Source organism: Saccopteryx bilineata, chromosome 4 (genome assembly GCF_036850765.1).
Source record: "Saccopteryx bilineata isolate mSacBil1 chromosome 4, mSacBil1_pri_phased_curated, whole genome shotgun sequence".
Lineage (NCBI taxonomy): Eukaryota > Metazoa > Chordata > Mammalia > Chiroptera > Emballonuridae > Saccopteryx > Saccopteryx bilineata.
Genome location: NC_089493.1, coordinates 280,216,106 through 280,238,594, shown reverse-complemented (window position 1 = coordinate 280,238,594; position 22,489 = coordinate 280,216,106). Strand labels below are relative to the sequence as shown.

Sequence of the window (22,489 nt, the reverse complement as noted above, 5' to 3'; positions counted from 1 at the left end):
CACCAAGGTTGTGGGTTCCATCCCTGGTCAGGGTACATTCAAGAATCAACCAATGAATGCATAAATAGCGTGAAACAACAAATTGATGTTTCTCCCTCTCTCTAAAATTAGTAATTAAAAAAATTAAAATGTGTTTTAAAAAAGTTTTAATGTGGTGTTAGCAGGTCATTAACCAAGCACGGGGCCCTTTGGAAGCACAGGGCTCTGTGTAGCTGCTGGCCGTCCATCCAGGAAGCTAGCCCCCCTACAGAGGCAAAGGGAGTGGGAGACTGTCCTATGACGAGCTGTCAGACATCAACTACTCACTGTAAAAAACACATTTTCATCTTGATGAGAAATCAGAAGACTCCCCCTGCCACTCAAAATCGCATTTTAACTCAGACGTTGGGAACATGAGAGTCTGTCGCTCTGGGCAATTTGGTTTTAAACTTTTATTTTTCACGTATAGTTTCAGATTATACAAAACATAGAAAACCTACTATTGTAAAGGCACATTAAGTAGAAAGTATCTAACTGCCCTAAAATCACATTTGTCCACAAACCAAGATTCAAACTTAACTTCTAGACTTTTCCCCTAGCGTTTCCTCATCACCACTGCTCCCCCGATAAGCAAAACTGTCCAACCTGCTGTATTGTATGTAAATAGCCTTTCAACTATTAGCAAGTTTAGTAATTCCCCACCCGGGCAGGTTTTAAACAATGCTATAGCTTCTATCTAACCTACTGTGTTTAGTGTTTACAGACAGGCTTACAGGTCCAGGTGTCCTCGTCACTGGTTAATACAGAGCATCCCAGGACCTGAGCCTGTTGATTAGGGGTGCACACAGGCAAATAGCCTGTAGCAGGGTATGGGGAAGTGGGGCGAAGTCTCCAAGTTTCCCGTATTCAGGCATAAATATATACATTCACGCAAGAGCAACAAATCAATTTCCCAAACTCGTTTGAACAAAGACCCAAAGTAATTTAATGCAAATAACAAAAACAAGTTAGTCTGTCTCCATCCATAGCGCCTCAGTGACTTACAGTACTGTATAAAAGTGTCCTAACATACACAAACTACAGTTGTTACCAGCAATATATATTTGGTCCTAATTATTTCTTTGCTTCTTGGGCGTCTCACTTAATTTTGTTGTTGCTGTTCTTGAATAACTGATAATAACCATGGAGTGAGGGCCGATTCTACCGACAGGTAAGAAATTGGGGCATCTTCTCCCTCACGCCATCATTTCTCTCCCATCTCCCCAACGTAGGGGGGAGGCAGCACTCCCATTTCACAAAACCTTGGCATCAGGATGGCTGTGGGTACAGTAGTGGCAACCAGCCAGGAAAATCCATGGGGTCATTTCAGATTCTCACGCACCGCTAAAGTTTTGGGGAAAGAAATTCATGCGTTGCTTGGGGATTAGGCTTAGCAGATTTCCGCTTTTGCGGGTTGTTTGTTTTCCATGGTGGACACCGGGAAATTATAGAAAAGCCACCTGGGTAGAGAGCTGGGAGCACTTTAGACCCACCTTCCTCCAGAAGCTCAGGTGGCATTCTGCAAACCCCCAGTGTGTGATCCATGCCCCTCACCACCACATGCCTAATGAGTTTTCCCGGAGGTGGCAATCTATCCTGCCCCTGGCCAGATGTCACCCTACACTGTGCTGGTGACCTTTCCGTGGGGAGGGTGTCCTGTCTCAGGGAGGATGTCTGGAGGTGCTCACCCTGGTGTTTTCAGAGGCTTACACAGCGTCTGAAACACAGTAAGCATGAAGTACTCTGTTGAAAATGTACAAATGGTAAATGAATGAATGGATGGACAGAAAAATCCAATCCCACCCTGTAGAGGAGTCCACAGTGGCCCTAAAACTACTCAAAACAGACATCTCCCCAGCTCCACTGAACGGGGCTGATGGCAAACCACCGTGCCACTCAGCAGGTCAAGCGCAGAAAGCATTTAAGTGGCACCAGCGTCATGATGTGGCAGACAGGGCGCACCCTGGCCCAGGCGCACCTCCCCAGCAGCGTGCTCAAACACCAGAGGAAAAGACAGAGGCGCAAAGAGCTTCTTCGATGGGCCGTGGTATTGCTACACACCTCACGGGGCTTTTACACCTAACGACCATCTCCCCAAAGCCGTCTCTCTCAGGATAGTCTGGGAAATGGCTGGAGCGCTCACTCACCCAGACCCTGGCAAGGCACACGAGTGGCGCTTGTGCCCACTGAAGTCTGAGAATCGTGGCAATCTGGGCTCCTGTCACTGCTTCAGTGGCCCCAGGGTGCTCCTTGGAAGTAGATGTTCTCTGGGTGGGCGAGACGATGGGCTAGAAGACGCTGCCCAGGAAATGCCATCTGCACGGGGGGCGGAGTGAGCGACATGTAGCCTGATCTGCATGCCTCTGGGAGCGGTTACAGATAGGCAGGCACGTAGCAGGTTCCCTCCCACCCCACCACCTCGCTTTCCAGTCCTTGGTGGCCTTTTCAGCCTTCATCATAGTTCTTAATGAGTCTTCCTAATTGGTTTTTTCATCCATCTCCCCTGGACAAGAAGCCAGGAGAAAGACTGTCTCGACGTGGTCTCCCGAGCCTGGCACATGCAAGCATTCCATAATTTAAGCTGATGGATGGATGGATGGTAATGAGTCGTCTGCAGCTCTAGAAAGGGGGTCAGTAGAGGCCAGCCAGCTCAGAAGGCAGGGCAGGAAGACTTAGGGTCATAAGGAGGCTGTGTCCCCCACCCCAAGGTGGCTGACTATTGGGATGCGTGGCCTGGGCTGGAGTTTGGGTGGTCCAGATGAAGGCTGTGGAGGAGACAGTGCAGGATCAAGAGCTGATGAAGGCCAGGGTGTTGGCCCACAGTGGGGTCTAGACCCACCTCCCCGGCTTGACACGATGAGCTCTTGAACATCTGTGAGGCCGCTCTGCTTCCTGGCCCTGCAGTCTCCAATTTTAAGGCACGTAGGTACCACAGAAGAGCTTGTTAGAAATGCGGGCTCCAGGGCCTCATCCCTGAAGACTCTGGTTTTGTAGATCTAGGGGTGTCTGTGTGTCAGGGTTGGGGGGACCTAATAGTGGGGGCATTTTATAAGGTGTGCCAGGGACCACCAGTTGAGATTCTTTGCCCCACGCTGAGCCTATATCTGACCCCCACTTCCCTAAGGAAAGCAGGTGACACTGCAAAGTAGGGTGGCTCTTTCTGGACCTGGCCCACTGCAAACAGCTGAGAGCTCTGGTCTGGATACAGGCAGAACACCAGGGGCCATACCTGTCTCTCACATGGAACTGAGCTGAACACCTGAGGATGTCTCCTCCCTCACCTGCCTCCCCCCCCCTCGCCCCACCTTCCACCACGAACACCGAGAGATTCAGGAGGGGAAGCTGACGTGAGAGGACATGGCGTGGCCCAAACCTAGGGGAAGATGTCCCCCCAGACCCAGCTTTGTTGGTCTCTCATCATCACATCACATCCCCCTGGTTAAGAAACATCCTGCTGAACATTCTGGATTGGAGCACTGCGAGATTTTTGGCTCTGTCTTGAGACTTTTGGACGGGCAGAAGTTCTGAATTCCAGCCTTCGTAGTCTAGTCTCTGATCTCAAGAATGCAAAAACTCTTCTCTTTCTTTTTTTTTTCTTTCTTCTTCTTCTTCTTCTTCTTCTTTTTTTTTTTTTTTTTTTTTTTTTTTTTTTTTTTTTTGGCTTTTAAAGGAAACAATACATTTGCTGGAAAAACCACACACACAAAAATGATTATATACAAAATGGTAATCTGAATGTGGATTCTGTGCAGCGGCAGAGGCAGCCGAGCTCTGGGTTTTTATCTATTTGCGTTTCCTCAGTATCAGGTACATGAGGCCGCTGAGGAAGGTGAACGCGAAGGCCACCCAGGCCAGGATGAAGGAGTAGCCGTATGTGCCACCTGAGACCCCCTGATACAACCACGAGTTTTCCTTGTGGATGTCCTCGCGCCGGTCCGTGTAAATGGAAGCCGCGATCATGACACACAAGCCTGTCAGGAGAAAGTGAAGACACCATTACATCATGGACCGCAGAATCCCCCAGGCACCTGAGGGGACTGCCAGAGACCAGCTCAAGCTTTTACTATCATAGTGTTTTTTTAGTCTGTTGGAAAGATTCTAACTAACACCTTGCGGCAGAGGATCATCGCCTCCCCGTCACCGTTTCGCTTCCCATTCTATATCTGACCATTTCTTTTGCTCAGACCGTTGCTCCCGGAGACCTGAATCTGAAGCAAAGTCACCCTACCTTCTGATTTACACTGATTCTGCCAGCATCTCCCCTGAAGCGACTGCCCCTCGGTTTCTGCCACCGGGATCCTCTCTCCCAGACGTGGTTTCCAGCTTTTCCTCCGATATCTGCGAGCTGCCTCTCACCCTGTCTCTCTTCCCCAGGCAGAGCGCAGAGCATCTCCGCTGCTCACACCTGAACATCCCTGGCCAATACGGTGTCTGCCCATGGCGGGCTTCAGGCCGAAGGGGAAGGGGCAGGTTTTCAGACCAGAAAATGGCCAGAGGAGTGGTTGTGAACAGGAAAGGGAGGGTGCAACTCTTGTATCAAAATCAGGGGGATTTTCCTCTGTTTTTATCAACGGAATCAGTTTCGACTAACGGCCTTAAAGACAAATGGAGGTAATGACATAAAATAAACTTCAACGACACAAAATAAACTCGGCCACCCTCAAGTCCCCTCTCTACGTGTTAAGTGAGTAGCGGGGTGCCCATGCCTCTTACTGGGAGATACAGAGAATGTAAAGAAAGAGGCAGAGCAGACGCCCCCTCTCCCATGCCCTTGGGCAAGTCGTATTACTTCTGTTGCCCTCACTGGGTCTGGGCCGCTGCTCCCAAGTGCTGGGCTCTTGCATGGGAACAACATAAATCCCCAGGATCTAGCCAGGCAGATTCTGATTCAAGAGCTCAAAGACAGGGCTTTGAGGTCTGAACTTGAGACAGATCCCCCAGAGGGATCCTCATGGACTTGGGGTTCAGGGACCAAGTACTTCTGTACCTCAAGTGCTTTTCCTTGTTGTCCGCACCCTGTAGGGGCAGCGCCCTGGGTGGTCAGATACCGCACCCCTAGAGAATGCTGTACGGGACCAACCATCCTCTTCTTTGCCCAGGACTGAGGGGTTTCCTAGGATGTAGGTCTCTGTTTTAAAACCGAGACAGTCCCAAGCAAACCAGGATGACCTGGTCACGCCAGGGCACCGGTGACGTGCCTGAACTTGACCTCACACTGGAGGGAACGGAGCCTGGGAGGCGGACGCTGGCTGGAAGGAGGCGGTCGTTAGAACCGAGCAGTGGGTGGCTGCCCGAAGCACCGATTTCTCATCCTTGTCCAGCTGCCCATGACCTCCAGATTGGAAAGCACAGTGGAAGCGGCTCCTAGTTTCTGTCATCAGAAAGCCTTACTTCTCTACTGAGAAACAACAACAAACGACCGTGTGTGGCATAAGGTTTCTTTATCTGATTTCTTGCTAAAATGCGTAAGTAGAAAAAAAATGCTCTGAGACACCTTTTTTCTATAAGTTCCTCCCGGATCGAGGCTGAGTCTTGTTTGTACAGGTATCTCCAGAGGCCCTCAAAGGCCTGGCCCAAAGTAGGCACTTCTGACACAAACCAGCCCCCCCAAAAAACCTGTTGATGTCTTCCCACTAGCTTGGGACAAAGACCCCAAAATCTTAGAAGGCTTACAACACACCCCATGAAGACCAGCCCCAGCTGTCTCTCTGACACAGCCACCCCCATAACCCACCCCCCTCACATCTCTACACTCCAACCCCGCTGGCCAGATCTCATCTCTTCTATCACAGGGCTTCGGTCATGCTGTTCCCTCTGCCTGACACACTGTTCCTTCCTTCTGTACCCACAGAGCACAATCTAGACAACAATTGAGACTCTCCCTACAGATGCTAGTTCAGGAAGGACTCCTTCCCTGACCCCCTAACCAAATCCAAACTCCAAAATATTATACAAAATGTCCCACGGTGGCACCCTAGCATGGCAGCCATTGTCTCCTTCCCAAGTCCTGACCTGCCACACCCCTCCTGGCCTCTCCCGGGGGGTGGCTGGGAAGGGGGTGCTCGTTCCAGGGAGCCTGTCGTTTTACTCACATGCCATGAGCTGGATGATGGAGGTCAGAACAAATCTCTCTCCCTGCTTGAGGCGGAAGAGCTGGAGCAAGAAGACCAGAAAGGCAATGCAGCAGAGAATGGTGGACAGAATCATGGTGGCCTGGACCGCCTGCATCGTGGTGTAATCTGTGAGGGGGGACAACAGCACGTGACTGAGGACTACAGGCCCCCGGGATGTAGTGACAGTGACAAGTCCGGAGTGGGGGTGACGAGACAGAAGTGCAGCAGGGTGCAAGGTGGACATCTGCACAGCAGGAGCACAGGGCAGCCAAGGTGTCTCCCCACGCCCCCTCCCTCTAGTGCCCATTTGTGCACTTGGCCCAACGATCCTGTGTCCTTATCTGGAAAATGGAGCAAGAACCACCTGCTCTGCACTCCTCCTGGGTGGGTCACTGCTCCCAAATGCTTGGCGCTTCAATAGGTTTAAGATTTTATTTACGGATTTTTACAGAGAGAGGGGTGGGGGAATGGGAAGTATCAACTCATAGTTGCTTCACTTTAGTTGTTCATTGATTGCTTGTTGTACGTGCCTTGACCGGGCAAGCCTGGGGTTTCAAACCCACGACCTCAGTGTTTCAAGTTGATGTTCTATCCACTGTGCTACCACAGGTCAGGCAGATGGGGGGTGTATTTTTAAGTATAAATTCTCAGGTCCAACCTGGCAGATTCTGGTTCAAGAGGTCAGGATGGGACAGGTCAAGACTGGAGGGATTCCCGGGGCCTTGAGGCTCACGGGAACGGGGTGACCACTGAAAGGACATTGAAGAGTGTGAATCTCGTGCTCACTACTTAGGTAAAGGAAAGTAAGGTTTTTCCAGATTGGCCTCAGAGAGTGGGGCGTGAGGTCGGGGCTTGTTTGGTACAGGGCAGTTAGAGCAGAGAAAGGAGCCAGTCTCGGGGAAGGACGGAGCACAGGGAAGGACACAGCTGGAACCCTGCACCACGGGTGTCCAGAGGGGTCGAGTGCAGGGACTGGAGCCACCGCACGAGCTTCAGTTTTCTCATCTGTGAAATGGGAGTAGCAATAGCTCCCGCCTCAGCAGGATGAGAAAGTGGGTTAGACTCACCCATGGAAGGACTTTAGGGGGTGCCCCCAAAAGGCTGGATGTTATCACTAGGACACAGGTGATGGGTGAAGGAACAGCGCCCAAAGCTGCAAAGGAAAATCTAAGGAATACCTTCCTTTTTTTTTTCTTTTTGCAATCTAGTGGGAAAGCACAGTTTTAAGTACTTAATGAAATGTTTACAGCAATGTCCCTCAGTGCATTCTGGCTGCACATCAGGATCACCAGGAGAGAGCATGTAGCCCCTCCCCCCACTTCCACTACACACATCCCATGATCACATCTATGAAGTCCAAGAGCAGGGGAAAGGGAACTTCAGTGACAGAAGTCAGAAGTGGTCGCCCTCAGGGCAGGGGGTGGTGGGAACCGAGTTGACAGGGGCCCGAGGGAACTTTCTGGAGTGCTGGAATGTTCTCTCTCTTGCCTTGGATGGTGGTTACATGGGTGTATACATAATCGTCACAACTCTTTGAACTGAGACCTTAAGAAGCCTGCACTTTTTTGCTTGTAAATTATAGCTCCGTTATAAAAACATCCGGCAGGCTACACCGAGATGAAATAAATCAGAGTCTCCGGTGGTCTCGGGATTGGGCATGACAGGGGGCGTCAAGTTCAACGCAGGGCCAGGATGGACCCTCTGGCTTTGCGCAGTGCTTCCTAAATTCACCCAATTCCAGGAACCACCTGGGGGTTTATTAAAACAACAGATTCCTGGGCCTCTCGCCCCGTGATTCCGATACTGTCGCCCTGCGGTGGGCACCAGGAACCTGCATTTCCCCCACATGCAGCAAGCACCCCAGGTGACAGGCCAAATATGGAAAAGATGGCTGCTGGGGACTGATTATACCCCCAAAGTAATTCATGTTGACTTCGTGACCACTAGTGCGATGGTATTAGGAGGTGGGACCTTTGGGGAGTAAACAGGCCATGAGGGTGGAGCCCTCAGGAATGGGATTAGTGCCCTTATAAGAAAAGATACACTAGCTTGTTTCTTCATTCTGCTCTGCCATGTGAGGACACGAGAACCAGACAGTCTGCAAACCAGGCGGAGTATCTGTTCCCACCGGACACCAGATCTGCCCATGCCTTGTGACATAGAAACAAATGTCTGTTGTTTAAGCCACTCAGTCTATGGTGTTCTGTTATAGCAGCCCAGACGTATTAAGACATTGGCTTTAGGAAAAAAGGACACATGTTTTTAGAACAGGGTTTCTCAAAGTTGAGGGGCAGGTGCAGAATGTACCGCTGGTGGCTGAAAAGCTTAGTATAGGTGGCGTCCAATCAGCGCACCGACCAACAAAACTCACCTCATGAGAGGGATGCTCACTTGGCTCTTGTTTAAATGTGTCTACGCACCTCAAGGGGACGTTCTCACACTTGGCACCTAAGCACTTTTAGAACACCTGCTAATATCGGGGTTTAATGATTGTTTTGTTTTTAACAAGGAAAGATCCAGAAAAAGCCTTAGGACCTTCAAGTGGCAGGAGCATCTGGTGAGGTTTTAATACCATTTGATTTTCAATGTAGCGTTCATTTTAAATAAACTTTCCTTCTTGTATGGCAAGTGATACCAGATTACCATTTATGTAGTAACATCAAGATCCTTTTAAAACAGATGGACGCAAGCAAAAAGCGAACTACTTTAAAGTTGGGGTCAGCATGTTTTTTCTGTAAAAGCCACACAGTAAATAAATACTCTAGGCTTTGTGGTCTTATAATGCCTTGCGCATTTTCTTCTTTGTTTTGCTTTTTGGGTATTTTTGTTTTGTTTTCACAACTCTTTTTTAAAATGTGAAAACCATTCTTAGTTCATTGGACTGAATTTAGCTGGTAGTTCGCCAACCCCAGTTATTTTAAGGAAAAGTAACAGGGGTTAAGTAATTCCATGTAGAGGCTACGGGACGCAGGCCATGGGGGCTCAGAGACACTGCCACGGGGCATGGCCATCTCTCCCAGCCGACCACACACACTGGTGACGGCTGGGGCTCGCAGAGCACAGGGGGAAACGGTTGTTTCCGGGGGGCAAGGGTTTCCGCGGCCGGTAAACAGTCCAAGGAAGGGGGTGGCAGAGATCACACGATGTGGTTTAGGGCACAGGCGTCAGAGTCACATCTACATTGGAGTCCTGGCCCCATCACTTAGTCCTGGATGTGTCACCTTGGGCTTCTGCTCTGTGCCTCAGCTTCCCCATCTTAAAACGGGCCCGTGGTCCCTGCCAGAGAGGACTAGGAGATCAACCATGTTGAGGGCTTAGCCCTGCGCCTCGCAGTAAGCCTGCAGCAGATGATCCCTTCAGGAAGTATTTTTGCTGCTTGTATTATGAACGTTGATATTGTTATTAATGGGATGGTGAGACCTTAGAAGCCAGTGTCAGGGTCCCTTGTGCCCTAAATAGGATAGCCAGAGTTGGCAAACAAGCCAAAATAAACACAAAGAATAGGATGCCTGTTAAATCTGAATATCAGATAAACAACAAATAATTTTTTTAGTGTAAGTAGGCCCCATGTTAATATTCAGGACATACTTAAACTCAATTATTTATGGTGTTATATGAGATTTCAAATCCAGCTAGGCGTCCACTGTTTAATCAGGCACCAAGACCCAAAGTGCCTTTTCTATCAGTTCACAACAGAAAACAGAACCATCCTCTCCAGAGGGGAGAGTAGCTGGCATGTTTGTAAGTGGGAATTTCTGTACATCCAAAGCCCTTTCGTGGACTTCGGCTCACGTACGGAGGAGGGCAGGGCAGGTGCCCTGCTATTCACCTCCACTTACAGCTGAGGATGTCAATGACCTGCCCCGAGGTAAGGTCACACAGCTCATAAAGGAGCCAGGTCTTCAGGTGCTGACACAGAAGGCTACTGAGAGGCAAGGAAGTGACACATATATCAAATACAATCTCTGAACCAATGTAGAGGGAAGCCTTGGAAAAATGAGGAGGGGAGAAGATTCTAGATGAGGGCTGAGGCTGAGAAAGTGTGAGATAGGGAAGCTCTGCTTGGTCAAGAAACAGAAGAATGGGCCCAATGTAAGTGGGGTTTGTGCCCCCTCCAGCCTCTGTCCCTGCTATAGCCTGTACCCCCCAGCCTCTGTCCCTGCTACAGCCTGTACCCCCTAGCCTCTGTCCCTGCTGCAGCCAGCACCCCCCAGCCTCTGTCCCTGCTGCAGCCTGCACCCCCCAGCCTCTGTCCCTGCTGCAGCCTGCAGCCCCCTGCCTCTGTCCCTGCTATAGCCTGCACCCCCCAGCCTCTGTCCCTGCTGCAGCCTGCACCCCCCAGCCTCTGTCCCTGCTGCAGCCTGCACCCCCAGCCTCTGTCCCTGCTGCAGCCTGCACCCCCACAGCCTGTCCCTCCTGCAGCCTGCACCCCCACAGCCTCTGTCCCTGCTGCAGCCTGCACCCCCACAGCTTCTGTCCCTGCTGCAGCCTGCACCCCCCAGCCTCTGTCCCTGCTGCAGCCTGCACCCCCCAGCCTCTGTCCCTGCTGCAGCCTGCACCCCCCTGCCTCTGTCCGTGCTGCAGCCTGCACCCCCACAGCCTGTCCCTGCTGCAGCCTGCACCCCCCAGCCTCTGTCCCTGCTGCAGCCTGCACCCCCCAGCCTCTGTCCCTGCTGCAGCCTACACCCCCCAGCCTCTGTCCGTACTGCAGCCTGCACCCCCAGCCTGTCCCTGCTGCAGCCTGCACCCCCCCAGCCTCTGTCCCTGCTGCAGCCTGCACCCCCCAGCCTGTCCCTCCTGCAACCTGCACCCCCACAGCCTCTGTCCCTGCTGCAGCCAGCACCCCCCAGCCTCTGTCCCTGCTGCAGCCTGCACCCCCCAGCCTCTGTCCCTGCTGCAGCCTGCAGCCCCCTGCCTCTGTCCCTGCTATAGCCTGCACCCCCCAGCCTCTGTCCCTGCTGCAGCCTGCACCCCCCAGCCTCTGTCCCTGCTGCAGCCTGCACCCCCAGCCTCTGTCCCTGCTGCAGCCTGCACCCCCACAGCCTGTCCCTCCTGCAGCCTGCACCCCCACAGCCTCTGTCCCTGCTGCAGCCTGCACCCCCACAGCTTCTGTCCCTGCTGCAGCCTGCACCCCCCAGCCTCTGTCCCTGCTGCAGCCTGCACCCCCCAGCCTCTGTCCCTGCTGCAGCCTGCACCCCCCTGCCTCTGTCCGTGCTGCAGCCTGCACCCCCACAGCCTGTCCCTGCTGCAGCCTGCACCCCCAGCCTCTGTCCCTGCTGCAGCCTGCACCCCCCAGCCTCTGTCCGTGCTGCAGCCTGCACCCCCAGCCTCTGTCCCTGCTGCAGCCTACACCCCCCAGCCTCTGTCCGTACTGCAGCCTGCACCCCCAGCCTGTCCCTGCTGCAGCCTGCACCCCCCCCAGCCTCTGTCCCTGCTGCAGCCTGCACCCCCCAGCCTGTCCCTCCTGCAACCTGCACCCCCACAGCCTCTGTCCCTGCTGCAGCCAGCACCCCCCAGCCTCTGTCCCTGCTGCAGCCTGCACCCCCCAGCCTCTGTCCCTGCTGCAGCCTGCAGCCCCCTGCCTCTGTCCCTGCTATAGCCTGCACCCCCCAGCCTCTGTCCCTGCTGCAGCCTGCACCCCCCAGCCTCTGTCCCTGCTGCAGCCTGCACCCCCAGCCTCTGTCCCTGCTGCAGCCTGCACCCCCACAGCCTGTCTCTCCTGCAGCCTGCACCCCCACAGCCTCTGTCCCTGCTGCAGCCTGCACCCCCACAGCTTCTGTCCCTGCTGCAGCCTGCACCCCCCAGCCTCTGTCCCTGCTGCAGCCTGCACCCCCCAGCCTCTGTCCCTGCTGCAGCCTGCACCCCCCTGCCTCTGTCCGTGCTGCAGCCTGCACCCCCACAGCCTGTCCCTGCTGCAGCCTGCACCCCCCAGCCTGTCCCTGCTGCAGCCTGCACCCCCCAGCCTCTGTCCGTGCTGCAGCCTGCACCCCCAGCCTCTGTCCCTGCTGCAGCCTACACCCCCCAGCCTCTGTCCGTACTGCAGCCTGCACCCCCAGCCTGTCCCTGCTGCAGCCTGCACCCCCCCAGCCTCTGTCCCTGCTGCAGCCTGCACCCCCCAGCCTGTCCCTCCTGCAACCTGCACCCCCACAGCCTCTGTCCCTGCTGCAGCCTGCACCCCCACAGCCTCTATCCCTGCTGCAGCCTGCACCCCCACAGCCTCTGTCCCTGCTGCAGCCTGCACCCCCACAGCCTCTGTCCCTGCTGCAGCCTGTACCCTCCAGCCTGTCCCTCCTGCAGCCTGCACCCCCCAACCTCTGTCCCTGCTGCAGCCTGCACCCCACAGCCTCTGTCCGTGCTGGAGCCTGCACCCCCACAGCCTGTCCCTGCTGTAGCCTGCACCCCCCCAGCCTCTGTCTGTGCTGCAGCCTACACCCCCACAGCCTCTGTCCCTGCTGCAGCCTGTCCCCCCCAGCCTCTGTCCGTGCTACAGCCTTCACCCCCCCAGCCTCTGTCCCTGCTGCAGCCCCTCCCAGTATGCCGGGTGAAGGACTGGTGAGGAGGCAGAGAACAGGGAAGCCTTTCTCCTGAGCATTCTTTATCCTCAATGCTTCTTAATCAGTGTCATACTCACAGGCATAGTTGTCAGTGATTGCTGTACAATTTGTGGTATTGCTGCAGACACTCCAGAGATCTGCAAAAAATTCTCCTTCTACCCACCAGGCCTGTAACACAAAATGGAAACACAGGGAAAGACTAATTGTTAATTATGAAAACACTGTCTCCTAATTAGGTGACAATGAATCCTTGGGACCAGTGCTTCTCAATCTGCAGTGTGCGTGTGAACCACCTGGGGACGTAAGTAAAACACAGGTCTGACTGAGGAGGTCTGTAGTGGAGCCAGAGATTTGACATGTCTAACGAGCACCCAGGTGATGTCCACAAAGCCGGTCTGAGTAAAGTAAGAGATGGTCCAGGCCCTCACTGGGCGGAGGAGAGGAGATGAGGCTCAATTGGAAGTAATGAACAGACAGTGGTAAATTCCACAGGAGCTACAGGGGTGATGGCTGAGGGGTGATGGCCGAGGCAGGGGTGGTGGTGGAAAAAAGGATAAAATTGGGGGGGGCCTGTTATGAATGAAATGATCAGACAAGATTCTTCTGCCTCCAGTCAAAATGATCTCATTTCTCTCTGTGCTTCTGCTGTTTCCACGCCTCCCCCCGCCCCCCCCCAAAGGCTGTCCTTCTGTTCTCCATCTCGCCAAAGACAGGACCCTTCCCCACCCATTCATCCAGTCAACTGGCATTCACTGAGCTCCCACTACGTGCCCCGCCACAGTGCCAAGCACAAGTCCTAGCTCATGAATACCCTGTGACTCACTGGTTGGCAGGAATGCCCATCTGTGTCTTCCCAGTGAGGCCACAGTAATATAAATTTGCAGGAGTGTCCCATAAGATCAAGCAGTGCTGTGGTTGATGGCTTTTCTGCCCCTAATGTCTGTCTATTCTGTTCTCTATGCCTGCGGCCATTTCAGAACCCCAAAGGACCAGATGCGAGAAATAGAAAAAGGAGATCCTAAAAGAGCACTCGATACCATTTACTTCACTCACCATGGGCCCTTTGGGTAATGGCATGGTGCAGGTACTACAACCCCTGGCATCAATGTGACCCCTGCCCTACCTACTCATGGCAGTGCTTCGAGAATCTGCAGGAACCTAAACCTGATCGCTGCACTCATCTGCTCTCGCAGGATCTAAAGCCAGGAGATCTGGAATGGTTCAAACCCCCGCGCTGCCACTTACTGCGGTGTAAACTCCAGCAGGTGCCCTAACTACCCTGAGGCCCAGTTCCCTCATCATAAAACAGTTCTAGGAAAGGACCTATCTCATAAACTTGGGGTGAGGATCAACATAAAAGGTCCAGCCCAGCACCTGGACAAAGCAAACACTCTCTAAGTAACAGGTAGTATGATAGTCTATGTTATTACTGTTATGATAATTAATTAACAGAAATCTTATATGGAGGCAGAGCTGATGGCCACTTGTAAAGTTCTTTTTTTTTTTTTTTTTTTTTTTTAGCTTTTCGGGCAGTATTTCTGACTCTAAATGTCTCTGCAGTCTGAAATTATCAGGGTTGAAGCCAGGCCTTTAGAAAGAGGACCTTTGGTTAAAAAAAAGAAAGAAAGAAAGAGAGAGAGAGAGAGAGAGAGAGAAAGGAAGGGAGGGAAGGAGGGAGGGAGAAAGAAAAAGAAAGAAAGAAAGAAAGAGAGAGAGAGAGAGAGAGAGAGAAAGAAAGAAAGAAAGAAAGAAAGAAAGAAAGAAAGAAAGAAAGAAAGAAAGAAAGAAAAAAGAAAGAACGAACTTCCTTTCAGGCTGAGGGAAATTAATTGCTGCCAATAGGTTATTTACCAAATGCATTCCTGCCATATGGCTGAGAGCTGGATACTAAAGGAAAAAGAGTTAAATTTTTCATGGGAGCATGGGCAGAGTCAGGAAGGTTCCAAGCATGGACTCCGCTGGGGAGGGATGGCCAGGTGGACCAGCAACCAGAGATCCTGTCAGTATGGAGACATTAAAGCAGGAGGGTCAGGGTTTACTTGGATGGGTCACCTGGGGGATCTAAGGCAGTGGTCCTTAATCAAGAAGAATCTTGGCCTCCACAGAACATGTGGCAATATCTGAAGACATTTCTGCTTGTCACAAATAGGGGTGGGAGGGCTGCTGGCATCTAGTGGGTAGAGACCAAGGATGTGGCTAATCCTCCTACAGTGGACAGAATGGCCCCCAAACAAAGAATGATCCAGCCCCAAATGACAACACTGCCAAGGTTGAGTCACTGACCTCAGCTGGGCTAAATTTAAGCTGAGTCCTCAAAGCGCTTCCTACAACTAGGGCATTATGCCAGGCTCTGTGGGGGAATCAGGGATGAGAGGACCAAGGTCCCTGTCCCCCTAAATGTGGGTACTCCAAACCCCAACACTGAAGCCACAGTGCTCAGGCCCAGGCTGAAGAGATGGGCATCCCTTGGTCGGCAGGACAACCCCAAACTATAATCACGCTGGAGGAGTCCTTACTCCCGCTATTGACTAGGACCCAGGCGTTCTGGGACAGTCAGAAGGAAGGGGAACTTACATTGTCGATGGTGGCGATGAAAAGCAAGGCCGCGGAGGTGATGTGGAAGATGATGATGAAAGCCAGAAGCACCAACATTGTCACAGGGCACACTAGGGCGAGGGGTCACGTTGAGAGCCCAGAGAGAGAGAGAGAGAGACGTGCTAAAGACAGTGTGAGAAATTCAAATTTGTCAATGACAAAATTAAAATGAAAAACACGCCACAGTTCATGGGGTTTCAGAAAATCAAAAGCAGTGCTTCCCACCTCTCCTTGCCTGCGACTTCCTCAGACAAAGTCTCACTCCTTTCAAAGCTGTGCCTGGTTGCATCCAGGCACCAACTACGCCTTGCGGAGAATTTGGGGTGAGGACCAATTAGAATCCCTAATTCGGAAAAGCATAATCGCTCCTCTTCTGCACCTGTTCGGCCTGCCAGGGGCACTGGGGCAAAAAGGAGGAGCTTGTATGTGCACTGAAACGCTGTTGGGATCTCCCACCCCCTAGGCAATGCCCCGGAATTTCCAGGCACCAGAGGAAGCTCCCCCTCTGGCTGAGTAGTATTATTATCACAGTCCCTGCTGCATAACAAAGTAAAAGTGATCATGACGTGAAAATATCTCCCAGTGATCTCTGACCATTTATAAAAATTAATCCGCACTTAATTAATCCTCTTCAATATCTATTCTCATTTGAATAACATCTGAACACAAAATGCAAATACAGTATGTGGCAGACAGCTGCCATTTAATTTTCCTCCCTCTCGGCATGGGAAGACTGAATTTCCCAGACACCCTTGCAGTTAGGTTGCAGTTATCTTGTGACTGATCTGACCAATGGGCTGTAAGCAATACTGATGGGTCTCACTTCAGGTCTGAAGCATTTCCAGGTTGAGAAGCAAGAGTGAGTTTACCACGCTCCCTCCATTGATGAAGTAACTACAATGTGCAGCCACAACACGTTTGAAGCCTCACACTTCGGACAGAAACTGATTGAGAGATAAGCCTTTGGATGTTAAACCACTGCGATCTCAGAGTAAAATTTTTTTTACTATGGCCGGACGGTCTGAATCATCTACAACAGGAAGCAACTGTGAAGTGAAATCGGAAATCTTGCAAGAGAACCAGGGTGGTACCAAGTTGATGAAAGTGACACTGGAGAACTGCTCAGAAGGCACTGGTGCCATTAATATACAAGGACTTGTCTGGGCTGGACTTAACAGTGATAACAGAAGAAAGGGGTAAATATGGATGATATGGGGGAAGCATTTAAAAGAATGATCTGTATATCAAAGGATTAAAAGTGACCCTTGAAAACATTGAAGTTTTTGAACATTTTTGCAAACATGACCATCCTCTTCATCAAGTAACACGATGTGACAAATGTCACGATGTGACATCAACCAATCTAGTTGGAAAAGTGAACACTACCAATCCCTGAAATCAATGCCTGGGACCTTCTTCTTTCATTCCAACCTTCTGTGACGAGTTGCTATTACTAATGTTTTATAGAACAGAAAATTTTTAGTTTCACTTATAAAAATGCAGTCTAAATAATCAGACCAAGTTTTCAGTATTTATAATGACATATTTTAGCACCAGTTTTAAGTGGATTAGTTTTGTTTTTTAAGTCTCTTTTCCTCCAAACACACACACACGCACACACACACACACACACTTTCTGAACCATCAGAATAAGTTGCCTATATCATATTTCTTCATGTCTAACTATTTTGGTATATATCTCTGAAAAATAAGAATGATTCTCTTACATAACCACAGTTTGATGACTATGATTAAGAAATTTCACATAATACAATATCATTATTATCTCATCCATAATCCGTACTCAAATTTCCCCAATTATCCCAACAATGGTCTTAGCTATTTCCTTTTTTGACCCAAAACAAATCCAAGATGATGCATTTTCTTGTCACGTCTCTTTAGTCTCCTTTAATCTAGAGTGGTTCCTCAGCACTTCCTGGCCTTTCATGACATTGATATTTTGTAAGAGTATTGACCTTTTATTTTGCAGAATATTCCTCAGTTGTGTCTGATGCTTCCTAATGATTGGGTTCCGGAAATGCTCCTTTGGCAAGAATACTACATCAGCAACGTCTCCTTCTCAGCGCATCCCACCAGGACACACAAGAGGTCAGTCTCCTCGCTATGGGTGATGCTAACTTGGATTAAGTGGCTAACATCCCACCAGATCTATCCATTGTATGTTTCTCCTTTCTAATTAAAAAGCAATTTGTGTCTGTGGGGGGGGTATTTTTTTTAATTGAGGGAAAATGTATATAATATAAAGTTTACCATTAGTGACAGTTAGTACAGTCACATCGTTGTACATCCAGCATCACTGTCTAGTTCCCAGACACGCCCTGGTCATATAGCTCGGTTGGTTAGAGCATCACCCCGAAGCACAGAGGTTGCCAGTTTGATCCCCAATCAGGGCACATACAGGAACAGATTGCTCCTGTCTTCTTTCTCTCTCTCCCTTCCTGTCTCTCAAATCAATAAAAATAAACATTAAAAAAAAAAAGAAGTGGTAGTTCCAAAACATTTCATCTCTGCAGAAGGAAAGCCTGTGCCCAGTGATTAGTCACTCCCTTCTCCACTTATCCCCTGGCAACCACTAATCTACTTCCTGTCTATGGATCTGCTTATTCTGGATATTTCATTGAAAAGAAACGATACAGTATTGTCCTCTGTGTCTGCCTTCTTTCACTTAGAACAATGTTTCCAAGGTCCCCCCCCCCGTATTGTAGTATGTGTAGAGAGATACTTTAGACATTGGGGAGCTCTGATCTGTCACCCCAAAAGTTTTTGAGCATCCGCTGATATTTCTGAAATAGAATCATTAAAAAAAGTCTTTTCCTGATACCAACTCCCCCAGCTACAGCGCGGCCCTGCACAAAACCCTCCAGCCTTGCCCTCTCAGCTCTCCCCTCTGACCACGCTCACTCTCACTCCGCTCACTCTCACCCCGTGATTCCCTGCCCAAGGCCACTCCTCGGAACCCAGCGCTCATTAACAGTAAGCCAGGAGCTGTTGGCTGCCGAGCTCAGCCTGGGCGGTCCCAGCTGTGATTCTGTGCATTGTCATTTGGAAGAACCCAGTGAACCAGCTCAGAGATTCTTCCAATTCTTTTTAAAAGGACAAATCCCCCTTTGTTTAGGCCTGCGTCATTCTCTGCTGCCATCATACGCTGCCTCCACAGAGATGAGTTTCTGACCCTTGCAAAAAAAGAAAGAAAGAAAACAAAAGAGTTCGTGTACCACGCTGATATTATTTTTTTTTTAATTTTTTATTCATTTTAGAAAGGAGAGAGAAAGAGAAGGGGGGAGGAGCAGGAAGCATCAACTCCCATATGTGCCTTGACCAGGCAAGCCCAGGGTTTTGAACCGGTGACCTCAGCACTTCCAGGTCGACGCTTTATCCACTGCGCCACCACAGGTCAGGCATGATATTATTTTAATATCAGCTGCAATGCCAAAATGCCAGCCTCATCAAGCAGGGCCATAAACTTCAGGGTGCTAATGGTTTCACATACTATTCGGCTCCCATGACACAAATGCCTACGGACACATCGTTAAGACTTTCTAGAAAAGGAAGGAAAGGCTTTAACTCAGTCTTCCCCAAAGCATGAAATTCCCACGACAAGGCATGACTTTGGATAAAGTATCACTACGACATCAAGTAACATTGAACCCCCTAGGGAGAAATTCCTCATTCCAACTTTTCTGAGTTCACCAAGGAGGAAAGACCCAGTTTGGTGCTAGTCTATCTCTAATATGTGCCTTTTTTTTTTTAAACAACAGCAATAAATAGAAATTTGGGCAGGCCCTGGTGTGTAGCTAAAATTTAACAATGTTCTTTTGATATTATGCTTATTTTAAGGTTCTTTCTTTTTATAGAAATATCATTTATCATAGAGATATAAAATCTCCTTAAAACAAATTTAATGACATTTTCAAAGAGTGAGTCACTTAAGAAAAACATTATATAAATAAAAGGACAGAGGGTCTTCAATGTTAACAAAAATTCTGGAAGTGGTTCTCAAAGGCCTGATGTCTGGGAAGCACTGTTTGAAAACCTGAGAGGGATTTCAGTCGGAATTCCAGACATTAGAAATAAGCCCCTGCACGGGGAGGGGGGAGTCTTCCCAAGGGGTCAAGTAAGGTCTTAGGTCTGGCGAAGAGAAAGGCTTTGGGGCAGCCAGGGGTGGCTAGAGATTGCTTTGCACTGTTGAGCACCCAGGAAAACTGGGGAACAGAGAAGTACTCTGCCATGATGACATCTGGAATTCAGGTCTAGTGACCTCACCAGAGCTTGGGAGGAAATTATTCATATGTAGAGGAGATTCCCTGAATCTTTAAGGGGGACTGGAAATGACCCTTTACTCCTGCAACTCTAACTCAAAGAAAGTTTCCCTGTTCCTTTCTTATAGGTAACCACCCCTCCCAGTTTCCTGTGACCCTTTCCAAAGATATCTGTTAGGTAGGAGCACTTACTCCCCACTCCTCATATTTCCCTATGGAGGGCGCTGCACCAGAGTAACACTTCTGGCCCTGTGCCTCACCCTTCACACTGCTTTGCTCCTGATTGGAGGAGACATCCAGGTTTCACTTTTTGCATTGGTGGAGCTCAGCCTTCAAGAGGCCACTGTGCAGCTCTCGGCCCTTCCCCAGACCTCCTCTCTAGACTAGGGAGTGGGTGTGTCTGCTTCTCCAGAGGCCCAATTCCCTTTGAGTGGAGGGGCCCCAGGGCTAGTGGGGGACAGGTGTGTGGAGCTGAGAGCTACAGCTGGCTCTCCTGGGCACAGTTTAAGCTAAGTCAACTTAGCCTTTCTCACCTAATACTATCACCCAGAGATCATTCTTTTCCATATGCATCCACCTCATTCTTGAAGTGGCTGCCTGCCTGGTGTTCCATTGTATAGCCACGCCACCACCTACTGAACTGGTTCCCTATCCATGCCCATTTCAGTCATTTCCAGACTTGCTGCTACTCCAAACCATATTGCCAGTGAAACATCCCTGCACTTCAAGGACAGATTCCTAAGAATGGAGGTGCTGGGTCAAAGGATAGGAACAAACATATATATATATATATATATATATATATATATATATATATATATATATATGGAGAGAGAGAGAGAGAGAGAGGGAGGAAGGGATAGGGACAGGGACAGACAGACAGGAAGGGAGAGAGATGAGAATCATCAACTCATAGTTGCAGCACCTTAGTTGTTTATTGATTGCTTTCTCAAATGTGCCTTGACCAGGGGGCTCCAGCCAAGCCAGTGACCCCTTGCTCAAGCCAGCAACCTTGAGCTTCAAGCCAGCAACCATGGGGCCATGTCTACAATCCTACACTCAGCCGGTGACCCCACGCTCAAGCAGATGAACCCACGCTCAAGCCAACAACCTCAGGGTTTCGAACCTGGGTCCTCAGTGTCCCAAGCCAATGCTCTATCCCCTGCTCCACTGCCTGATCAGGCTGAACATTTATTATATTTTTAATTTTTAATAAATTAAAATTTGATTGACTGCAATCATACTGGGAGCTGTTAGCGTTGTGTCAGCCTTGATCTTCAGAGGGTCTTCAGGGGGTAGAAAGTATTGGACCAATTTTTACACATGGCCTGGATGGGTGGACAAGCCTTGATGTCATATCCTTGACTTATTATCATCCCTTATTGCCCCCAGAAGCATAATTCTGCCAATTATGGACCAGCGTCTGCCGTCGCCACGGCTCTTCCCAACGGTGCCGTCTCCGTCGCACAACACACACCGTGTTTTACTCCAGGCAGGGCCTCGGCAGGCGCTCTCTGGAGAGACTGGAGAACAGACAACCCCCTGGGCTGGGTGTTGGATGAAGACTGGCCCAGCAAACCCAGGGTGGCATCACATTTATCCTTGCCAGGCACGGGAACTTATTTTCCCTTAAAAAAGTATCACACTGAATGCTGACCTCTTGTCCCCTCTTTGTCCTTGCAGGCCACAGCACTCTGTCAGAGTGGCCCAGCCTCAGTGCCCTGCGACAGTCCACGGAACCCCACTCTCCCCGCCACCCTTAGCTGGCCTCCTCTCACATTGGGTCTCAACTCAGACATCTCCTCCTCAGAGGGGTGTCCCTGATCACCCGGGGAAAACACCCTTGCCCCCTCCTGCAATGTCTACCCCAGCATCATCTGTCCCACCCTGTCCCCTGGTTTATTTTCTCTGGGAAACTTTCATTGTCTCAAAGAATCTTATTTGTTCAGTTGTCTATTATCTATCTTTCCCTCTGTTCCCCGCTGTGCCCAGCGCACAGAAAGCTATTTGCTGTCATTTCCCAGTTCAAGAAATGTAGAATTGTCAAGGCCCTTGGAAAACTCAAAGCTCTGATTGTCCAGAGACAGCAGCTGAGGGGCCATGCCACGCTCCAGTCCCACAGCGGGGCGGGGCCAGGATGGAGCGTCTCCTGGCCCCGCCCCAATTTCCCTTTCCACCTCTATGGGGGAGATCTTTCCACAGTGATCATTTCCCGAAAGTCTCTGTGACTTTCAAGCAAGACTTTCACCAGGCAGGTCAAACCATGGTTGTTTTTCTTTTGGGGATTTCAGCAGCTGAGCAGGACGTTCTAAAAGGCCCCCTGGGTGGGACGAAGGTGGGAGACCACCAGCTGAGCCTCTCCTGTTCCTGTCTAGAAATCAAAGTCTTACGGCTGGCAGAACTTCTGTTTTTAAGAAATGTTCTTATCTACATAATACATAGGATGATTGAGGGGGGAAAAAGATAATGAAACCAAAGGGCATAAATGAAAATCCCAGCCCTGTGCCCTGGCCCCCGTTCTGAACCCTGGAAGAAACACTTTTAACTCTTTCAAGCTGTCCTTTTTCCTTCACCGTTCCGTATTTCCAAACCATACTCATGCACTCCTGTTTCCCGGTTCATCTGTGAACATTACTGACTTCCTGCAGAGGGGAGAGTTCATTTCACCCGCCCCCCCCCATACAGTCTTGTTGCACATCAGTAATTGTCATCTGCATTGTGACCCTGTCAGCTGTATCCTGCAGAGCCAATAGTGTACTGTGATTGCATTCTTTTCCCGACAAAAACTCTTCAACTAATCCCTGCTTTCTCTGTGTGGCTCCACCTGTCTTCCATCACTCCATCTTCCACCGCAGAACCCCACACGCAGCGCGAACGCACGGTTTCCCTTCGCAGGGTACGTGACGCTGCCGTTCCCTCCAACCCCGTC

General features: G+C 50.4%; 1 protein-coding gene across 2 annotated transcripts in view; it reads right to left on the bottom strand.

Moving 5' to 3' along the window:
* Positions 1–416: 416 nt before the first annotated feature.
* The window catches only part of EMP2 (epithelial membrane protein 2), a 40,713-nt gene continuing 18,640 nt past the window's right edge, over positions 417–22,489 (bottom strand). The window contains exons 2-5 of one of the 2 annotated variants that reach the window (XM_066274895.1): positions 15,260–15,351; positions 12,763–12,853; positions 6,111–6,257; positions 417–3,989 (exon numbers count right to left, since the gene is read on the bottom strand). In XM_066274895.1, coding sequence (XP_066130992.1) covers positions 3,802–3,989; positions 6,111–6,257; positions 12,763–12,853; positions 15,260–15,337 — 504 coding nt within the window. In that variant the 5' untranslated portion in view covers positions 15,338–15,351 and the 3' untranslated portion in view covers positions 417–3,801. Of the gene's footprint in view, positions 3,990–6,110; positions 6,258–12,762; positions 12,854–15,259; positions 15,403–22,489 lie in introns of both variants that reach the window. The other variant, XM_066274894.1, reaches the window with a different exon arrangement.